Source organism: Haplochromis burtoni, unplaced genomic scaffold (assembly GCF_018398535.1).
Source record: "Haplochromis burtoni strain Fernald_Lab_line unplaced genomic scaffold, NCSU_Asbu1 Contig_11, whole genome shotgun sequence".
Lineage (NCBI taxonomy): Eukaryota > Metazoa > Chordata > Actinopteri > Cichliformes > Cichlidae > Haplochromis > Haplochromis burtoni.
This window is the reverse complement of record NW_024582372.1, coordinates 2,903,657-2,913,847: the sequence shown is the minus strand read 5'-3', so window position 1 is coordinate 2,913,847 and position 10,191 is coordinate 2,903,657. Positions and strand designations below refer to the sequence as shown.

Genomic DNA, 10,191 nt, shown 5'->3' with positions numbered 1-10,191 from the left:
ACGTAAGCTTCGTCATTATGTAGTTAGCCCCAGAGTCCAAGGAACCAACCAGTGACTTATCTCACTCTACACCACAACAGCCAGATACATCATCACATTCATCATCATCATCATCAGTGCAGAAACCGTTCCAACCACCAGAGTTATTACAGTCCTGTATTTTCTAATTAGTTGTAATTTTTATTCTAATTTTGAGGTTTTTTAAGTCAGTTTCCAGAAGTTTCGTTTTTAATAGTTTAAAAATGTTCAGTTTTAGTTTAGATTTTTTAGTTTCAGTGTTAGTTTTGTTCTTTTTTTATTATTGTTTGGAGGGCATATGTCACAGGCAGGATTTAGGAAAATCAGGACATGTATTATAATAAAAACGCAGAACTTTTTGGAAGTAGTTGACTCTTAGGTCAGGTGCCACAGTCTCAAATCTAAACCACAGCTTTGTGCGCTCTCTGAAGTGATTGTTCAGTTTTTCACCTCTCTGCTGATCAAGCACCACATTCTCAGTTTCTCAGCTTTGCTAGTCGGCCAGACTCTGAGTCCTGGTGGTTCAAAGCTTTTTCATTCACATTTAACATATTTTTGTGCTCTTTTACTTAAGCTGTTTAGCTGGTATGTATGTTGTATACTTATATTGACAATAAATAAATAGTGAAATATGGAAGAATTGAAATGATTTTCCCAATAAACATTTTGCAAAGAACAATGTAATCTGTTTGGTTCAGGAAGCCTCAGATAGAGAAAACTTCCAGTGAAACACAAGGACCTGTTTCCACCTTTCATCTTCACTACTGCATCCAAAACAATGAAACGTGACCCAGAAACCTGTAGTTCTAACACTGTAAAATAAAAACCTAATTGCAGTTTTGATATCACTGCATTTGAAAGTTTATTTACGGTATTTTTGTTTTATCCGAGCTTCATAATAAAGCAGAGTCTTTGCTTTCATATCAAAAACAAGAAATCATCAAGAGAATAAGTTCCAGTGCATCTGTTATTGTTTTATGCAAAAGAAGTAGTAAGATGTCTTTTTCAACAGCAGACTACACGTCATAATTTAAAAATTAAAAATCTGAGATTTGTATTGTAGAGCTTTCTGCTTGATAAGGTGAAAACCTAAATCCATTTTCTGATATATGATGTTGTCTAGTCCCTCTGCAGTTCTCCGTCCAGGACGATGGTGCTTGCTCTGAGCAGGATCACCCTGAGAAGAAGACAGACCTGTGTGAGGATGACCGAGAGCCCCGGATTAAAGAAGAACAGGAGGTAGAACTGTGGTCGGCTCCAGTGTGTGAAAAGCAGGAAGAGGCTGACACCAAAGACGCCATGTTTAATATAGTTTATGTGGATAGAGGTGAGGATGGGAAGCATTCAGAAAATCTGGGCCAGACTGTCAGGAATGGTGAGGAAGATCACTCGCCCAGCTGCTCAGCTCGAACTGTTAAACAAAGCTGTGGCACATCAGACCCAACCAGCGAGTGTCCATCGAGTGAAATAAGTGATGATGAACAGCAAGACAGTGTAAAACGTCACTCAGGTGTAAACAGTAAGAGAGTAGAGAAATCTGGCGAAACAGTAGAAAAACCTTACACCTGCAGCGTTTGCAGCAAGAATTTCAGGAATAAATCCATTCTGACTCGTCACATGAAAACGCACAGGGGAGAGAAACCCCACAGTTGCAGCGTGTGTGGCAAAAGCTTCATCCAGCGCTCATATTTACAGACTCACATGAACTCACACTCTGGACAGAAGCCGCACACGTGTAGCGTCTGCGGCAAGGGATTCACAGAGAATCGTGATTATCATTTTTGCCATAATCGAGCAGCCCTAGCTTACGTCACTGGGGCTGGAGTTTACTCGCAGGGGTGGAAAGTATAATCCCTGTGAGAAACTGCTCCTCTGCACCAAAGGGGTAGACCCACAACACACTGGAAAGATTAGGTTTTTTGGCTTTCATGGGGATGCCTCTGTGTCCCTACATAACAGTCAGAGGCTGTGGCTGGAGAGATTAGGGTGTGGGTGCCTGGGCTTAGACTGCTAGCACTGCTGGCCCTCTAAAGTCTGAAAAACTCATGACTCTTCTGCCTGAACCATCAGCAGCCACTGTGTCTCTTCAACAGATCCTCAGAATAATACACCACACCGAGAAGCAGTTTAAAAAGCCTCACCGGTTCCAAACAGAGGAAGATGCCAAGCTGGCTGCACTCAGGGAAGCAGTGGGGCATAAGAGGAGAATGATGAAAAAGAAGCTGGAGGCTCTGAGCAGGGAGATGCAGGTCTTTCACACAGTCAGAGCCACAGAGAAGGAGCTGAGACTTGAAGATGACTCTTTCCTAAACAGCTATGGGGCTCTGTCCCAATTTCAGAAACTGTCTCCAACCTCAGCTGACATCTTAAGTTAGAGACAATTGAAGCTGGGAACTTTTGTGTCCCCACCATGTTGATTTTTTTGGAGCCAGGCATGAAACTATTTAGAGTAGAGGGCAGAGTACTAAGTTAACAACTAACGCAAAGCATAGTTGGTTAGCAAGCTGAATCCATAAAATGTATGGATGCAATACAAAGACACTAAAGTCTGCTTTTCAGCACTAAATTAAAGACCATTAAACATTGTTGACAGCCTTTACCTCACAGCAGGATATATATAATTCCAAAAAAATGCTGCAAAAGGCACGATCAGCATAAACACAATCACAGGTTTGGTTCAGGTCTGTTTGCACACCTGTCACTCCTCCATTTTAGCCTCCATAATATCTAAATAGTAGGGGTGCAACGATACTCGTATCGATATTGAACCGTTCGATACAGTGCTTTCGGTACGCATATGTATCGAACAATACAAAATTTGTAATTTATTTTATCAACTTTCCTTCTGACGATGCTGTCTGTGTTGAGCGCTCAGTGAATCTGCGTTCGACTACTCCGCCTAGGTTGCACTGTCGAGCGCAGATCCACTGAGCGCTCCACACAGACAGCATAGTCAGAAGGAAGAGCGCAGGGCAAGCTAGCGAAGACAGAAGTTAAGCTCTCCTTGCAACATGGCAAATTGAACCTCCCCCACCCTCATTCAGATCTGGCGTTTGGAATTATTTTGGTTTTCATGTGACGTATGACCCTGAAGGTAAGCGCGTCATGGACTAAAGTAAAACAGTATGTTGGATGTGCCACGCAATGCTCAATTACATGGGTGGGAACTAGTGTGTTAGCGCAGTTAGCTCGTTAACGTGTTGCCGTCTAGCCCCAGCACGGGCGATCGGCGGTAGCTCGTTAACGGAGATTTGCCGTGTTGTGGCGTTAAGGTCATTTCAACGAGATTAACCTGACAAGCACTAGTGGGAACACAACGAATATGACTGCACATTTACGCCGACATCATCCTAGTGCAAAGACAAGTGGAAGCAGACAAAAACAACAAGCATGCATGCTACAAACTTTACCCGAGTCATTTAGACAGCCGTTAGCACATGATTCTCCTTATGGGGACCTGATATGTTTAATATTGTGGCGAGCTCAGACAAGGAGGAGACGGAGGTATCGTTTGGTCTTGCTTCCCGTGAGCTAGCCAGGGAGCACAGCCGTTTATTGACATCTGCAGAAGAACACTGCCGCTAGCTAACTGCTCAGCGCGGCAACCGCACAGCAACAACAACAACACAGAGCGCCCTCTGACCCCGGAAGGACACACCGTCGCAGCGAGAAGGGCGTCACCCGTCACTATGGCAACATAAACAAAACATAACTGTACAAACAGAACCCCGAACAGCCCTGACCCGCTACATAGCCCCCACCTAAGGGGTCAGTCGTCCCCGACGACCCCATTACCCCACACAAAGTCCTGCAAATGTCCAGCTGCCTTCTTTTGGCGCACCGGCCGGTCACGACCGGCGGGGGAAAAGTCACTCGGGTCAGAACATGGGGTGCCACCATCATCCCACTTCTGACACCAATGTGGCGAGCTCAGACAAGAGGAGACGGAGGTGTCGTTTGGTCTTGCTTCCCGTGAGCTAGCCAGGGAGAAGCGTTTATTGACATCTGCAGAAGAACACTGCCGCTAGCTAACTGCTCAGCGCGGCAACCACGCAACAACAACAACAACACACAGGGCGCCCTCTGACCCCGGAAGGACACACCGTCGCAGCGAGAGGGCGTCACCCGTCACTATGGCAACATAAACAAAACATAACTGTACAAACAGAACCCCGAACAGCCCTGACCCGCTACAATATGCTGCTGAGAATATAGCCCAGAAGAAGCGTATAGTATAGCTTTTATTTTGGAAAGAGCCATTTCTCTGTAATAAACTCTCTTTTCCAAAGATGAGTGATTCCTCAATCAGATACAGGGCTCGCAAAATCGCTAGCCCGACGTCCCGGGGCTAGCGATTTTTCCAGTCGGGCTACCAAAATCTATCTCTCCCTGCCCGTCGGGCTATTGTAGGAAGGAAAAATATATGTCAATGCTTTTGCATTCTTTCGGAAATGTAGCTGGGTAATTATGTCATTGGCATCGGTGAGCCACTGTCAATATGTGACATATTGAAATCGCGTTTGAATTTGCGCTTGTTTTTTGCTTTCACTTTGCAATCGGCGAACTGTGTATAGAGAGCGACAGCACTGATCTGGTGAGTGATGATAATTTGGCACCAATTCCTCTGACATCGTCTTATTAATCGTTAGCTTACTATGCAAACATGACAAGTGAAATCTCCCACAGCAAGCTTAAACATGTGAGAGGTTGATCGCGCAGAGAATCGCTGACCGCTTATGTGGTGCGTGTGTAAAAGCAGCAGGATATATATTTTAGTTCTGCTGAGCCAAATAAGACAGGTCAGGGTGAAGAAGTGACAGCCAAAGAAAAGCTTACAACAAAACGGAAAAGTTATGACAAATCAGACTAAGGCAAAAAGAAAGTGCAGCTTTATGGTTTCATGGACAAAAGAATTTCTGTGGCTGTGATATGACAAGCGAAATAACCAGGGCTGCACATAAGTGGTCCGCAGGTGCGCATTGGCAGTCAAAAAAAAAAAAAAAAAAACGCGCACAAGATATGAAGTTGCAACGCGTGTTTGCATACATAAGATTTTCTGGAGGAGGACAGACATTTGTTTAAAACTCTTAAAGATGTCGAAGAAGCTCCTTTAAGCAATTACTGTGATGTTCCTCCCACCTCCAAAGAAATGTCAGGAGTCCGAACCACAAAAGAAGCGCGTATTCTCGGAAAAGTGGTTGCAGGAGGTGAGCTGGCTTCAAACAAATGATGAACGCACAGAGATGTGGTGCAGAATGTGCCGTGAAAATCCCACTCTAGCGGACAAAAACAGTGCTTTTTATATGGACGCAAACGTGCGTTGCAACTTCTTATCTGGTGCGTGTCTTTTATTTTGACAGCGAATGCGCACAGGCGAACGACTTATGTGCACCCCTGTAAATAACATAATGTTCTGCCGGGTGTGTTGTTGGTTTTCTCTCGATTTCTGAGTCGACAAGCGCCTTTGTTACTGGGACCAGTCATTTTAAGAAAGGCCCCCATTAGAACCCATGAGAAATGCAAGAAATGCATTATTGCTCAGTCTGCAATATCTTTCCCAGAACAAACACCAATTGCAAATAACATACTAAAAATAAACCTGGAAAATCTGTTTAGAACAGCGTACTATGTTGCAAAGAATGAACTACCACTGGCAAAATTTAGCAGTCTTTGCAAACTTCAAAAAGCAAATGGCCTAGATCTTGGTTCCACTTGTCTCTTACCCGTGACTTCAGTGGAAATTTCAAATTCAGGATCTGACACAGACTGATTCATGTCCTACACAGTTCTTACAAGTTCATATAAATTTCTGTTCAATTAGAACCAAGTATTTGAGTTGATGATTGTAATTTTTATACAATGTTGTAATTTGTTTTTCAACAATTTTTTGATTAATGTTTTGTTGGGGTAAACTGGCTATAGAGACCAAATCCTTTACCTGTGCTAGGATATAAAGATGCTATAAATAGCCTACTGTTGGTAAGGTGGATTCTGTCTTTAGATTATTAAGATACTCTGTTGTTGATGTGGCACTTTAATTGACAGGTGAGCCCAGCTGTAAAGATGCAGATACATAAACCAGGCTTAAAACAGTCAAATTCCTTTTTGATACTGAGGTTTGAAACTATAATATGACCAGATATTACTCTGTACAGTCACTATTTGTTTAATTAATGAACCAATGAGCACTATAGGAAAAAGAGTGGCTACTAATCAGCTGTCTCCAAGCACCGAACACTATCGTGAAGCATATTCTGGACTTGGAACAGGTTCATTTCATAATAATATCTTTAAAAATGAAAAAAAGAAAAAGCTTATTTTTTCGTTTTTCCATTCTTTAAGCTAGCTACCACACAAATTATTTTAAACAAGGAAGCCGAGAGATGAAAAGCGCTGAAATTTAAACCTAAATCTTGGTTAAGATATGCAGGAAATCCTCTTGTGGTTCATTTTTATTCATTTGACAGCCATTTTGCATCCCCCTCCCTCTTTCAGGGATGCAAAATGGCGCTATTTGCTGGCTTCTGTAAACTGTTTACTAGATGTTTCCTAAGACTGAACACTGGCTGAGCTTAACAGATGCTACAAAGTGTCCATGCAGCTTCAGGGTTGTCCTGCCGTTACCTTTCCACCCGGCCAGGCTTCGCCGTTGTTGCTCGACCTCCTGCTTTGAACAGAGCACTTCCTTCTCATAGTCTCTTACAGCTTCTTCAAAGAGGTTGAATATTTCCTCGGCAGCCGCCTGCAGTCGTTCATTGACCACAGCTCTTAGTTTCTCTGTTTTGAACATTTCTGCGGGCGATAAGAGTCCTCTAGCCTGTTTTTGGACGAGCTCAGGGGTGAAAGGCTGCTTTTGGGTTGCCAGCTATCGCGAGAAAACCAAGAACTGTCAACATTAAAATGACTTTCTGAACACAAGTGTAACCACATCCACGTGATCACTCACAATCATCGTATCTTTTCGTAATTTGCAAATCACAAATATACCATAAAATTAACTGTGTGTTTTATTGTATAGGACTGTATTATACTATAAAACAATGTTCATGAAACGGACAAACAAAAGTTTAAATCATGCAATACGAACTTTCAAGAACATAAATATGCTGAAGTTGCCCAGTGAAACTGTCTGCAGCAAATACAAATGGCACGCTGTAAAAGCGAATTCACGTTTATAGAAGGACATGGCAACAAAGGATTGCCGAGGCACACTAATACGATCATATTTCCATGATAGAGCTTTATTGCCACCTACTGGTTGTTAGGTATTTTAGTACCATGGGAGCATTTACTGGATATTGTTTTATAATGACGTACATGTTTGTATTGATCACCTATTTCAGTGCTGTTTGATTTCAGGCTGCCTACATATCAGAGGCCTCTAATTCTCCCCCTGCCCATCAAGAGGAAAGTTAAAAAGAAAGAGAGAAAGTTCTTCTTTTTGCTGTTCTTTTAGGGGTTGCAAGGTCAGATCACCTTCCTTAATCTCACCCGACCCCTGTCGTCTCAACCCTCTGCGTGTTCTCCTTCCCTTACATCCATAAATCTTCTCTGCGATCTTCCTATTTTCCTCCTGGCTGGCAGCTCCATGCTCAGCCAGGATATATCCAATATATCCATTATCCATTCTCTGCACTTGCTCAAACCATCTCAGCTAAAGTTTCCCTTTGATTTACTCTTTTCCATCCTGGTCAGTCCCAGTGAAAAGCTCTTCTTAACATCTCATCACAGCTTCCCGTCTCTTCGTCAATGCCGCAGTCTCTAGACCACACAGCTCTCACTCCCATCTTCTAAAACTTCACTTTCACTCTTGCTGTTGTCATGTCCAGTGCTCTATTTTGGCATCTTTAAAATGCTTCACCTAAGGCCTTTGAATGCTGTCACGATCAAGCCAACAAAACTGGGGCAGCTGCGGCTCAGGTGGTACAGTGGGCTGCCTACTGATTGGATGATTTGTGGATCAACTGACTCCTCCGGTTGGCATGCTGAATATCTTCCAGCAAGATACTGAATCCCAGGTTGCTCCCAAAGCGTCCATGTAAGTGCAGGTGCAAATGTTGGAAAGCACTTAGGTATAGATAAAAGTGCTGAATGAATATGTAAGATTACATGAATGAGATCTGCAGTAGCAACTGAGTAGAAAGCTGCTACATAAGCACCAGTCTTGCTCAAATCACTAACCAATGTTTGTATGCTTTTCTCTGTAGGTACATCTCTACACCCTGCATACCCAGGATTATCTCCTGAATTAAAACTCGTAAATATCCTGTTTTAGAGTGATTATATATTCAAAAAAGACATGAAAAGTTAAATTTCCCCCCCTTATTACTTCAATTAGGTTTAATTTCTTTTTCAAATCAAAAATCTCCATTAAATCCAAAGAGATCTCAAACTTTTTTCCCCCCAGCTGGTTAATTTTGCCCTGCCCGAGTAATTAACCAGATTTCCTCTTGCAGCTGTCCACCATGAGATGGCAGCAGATATCCAAATAAAGCTCCCAGTCAGCAACGCACACAAAGCAACAGATGGTTTACCTTGGGCAACGTTGTAGCCACAAACGGCTGATTTATCGCATTTATTCAGAGAGCATAAGTTGAGAAACACTGTTTTGTTAGATCTTATCTTCCATTTGTCTTCATTTCTCCTGCAAACGAAAATAAATCTGTATCATTTAACCCCAATCTTGAATCACTGTATGTACTTTTATTCTAAACCATACAACTGCCTTATCCTCCAAAAAACAAGAATACGATTTCTTTAAAATACTTTACAGACTTTTTTCATTTGTAATCAAGGATCTTTATTTCACAATAATTCCTATTCTATATTGTATATCATATGTTTCCTGTTTCTCTCCCCATTGTGTCCCTAAGCTGCCAAACCTTTTTAAAATGCCAGAAATACCACTACTATATATCGTCTGTTTAGACTTGAGGCTTAGAACACACAATTTCAGCACGCTCAGACAATAACATACCAGTGGGGGGCCACACACAGCAGAGCAGAGACCAGGCACCATCTAAATTTTATGTGGCAGAGCTCAGCCTGCAAAGAATGCACACTTCGATCTACCCAAGCCAGATGCCAATGTGACATTAAAATGCATTTTTAAGCCCCAGTTCTAGCACCAAGTCTGAGTGGTCAGATATCAGACAGAACTGGAATTTACAAGTCCTCATTTGTCTTTTAAAACCCGTGTGGGATTGTAAACATATCAAGGACATACAGTCCTTTTGTCCCATGTGTTTACACTGTAATAAACCTTAACCACTTACAAAAGGGCTCTTTAGAAATAACACACAAAACAAAGATCATATTTCAGTGTTTCTTTAATTTCTATCTCATCAGCTCATCGTCCTGGAAACTCACCTCTCACAAAAAGTAGTATAAGAGCATCAAGCATGATTCAGTGATCTCTGAATACAGTTTCTACTTCAGGCAATCCTGAACCAGGCACAGATGGTGTGACATCTTTGTTTAATTTATTTATTTCAGCTTAGTTCAGGAGTTCATGTCACAGTTCCTTCAATTATTCTTCGATTATTCTATACAGCAGCTGTAGTTTTCAGGAAAAGTTATCCAGGTGTTTTGAAGGACAACTTATAATTCCATCAGTTTTGACAAGATTTCCAGCACCACTGACTCACAGAGCTTTCATTGTGTTTTACAGATGACTCTAGAGAGTCGCTGTTGCATCCCTCTCCTGACTTCCTCCATACAAATTGTCTGTTATGTATGGGCAACTCACTGGTTTATCCCTTTAGTTAGGTCAGTGTTAAATGGCTTAAAGAAAAAGAAAATCCTCTGACAATGATCCGGTACAAGTACAGTGGAGAAAATGAGTCAAAAAGCAGCCAATGTCCAAAGAAAAAACTCTTAAAGACCTCAGAAAGCCTGGAGAACTATAGCTCAAGACCACTTTATTAAACATACAAGAAATATAAAGAACTGAGAAATGGCTCAAGACTTCTTTACAGTATTGTCTCTAAAAGTGCGACACAGTTGTAGTGTTTAGTAAGAAACTGTGATTATTTTTTAAAATATTAGGTTGTCACATTACCATATACGAAAACTAGTTCAAGGTAAATTCTATATAATAAATTATTTGACAAGTTTTAGTTGCAGGTAACTCGATGGCAGCACTCATGGCAGCTAAAGCAAATTACTCTGGTA

The 10,191-nt window shown here is 41.9% G+C and overlaps 1 protein-coding gene across 1 annotated transcript in view; it reads right to left on the bottom strand.

The window, feature by feature from the left end:
• LOC102296936 (zinc finger protein 2 homolog) overlaps positions 1-6,909 on the bottom strand; it is a 9,761-nt gene extending 2,852 nt beyond the window's left edge. The window contains exon 1 of the mRNA XM_014340345.2: positions 6,643-6,909. Within this exon, the coding sequence (XP_014195831.1) occupies positions 6,643-6,808 (166 nt within the window). The 5' untranslated portion in view covers positions 6,809-6,909. The remainder of the gene's footprint in view (positions 1-6,642) is intronic.
• Positions 6,910-10,191: the final 3,282 nt, after the last annotated feature.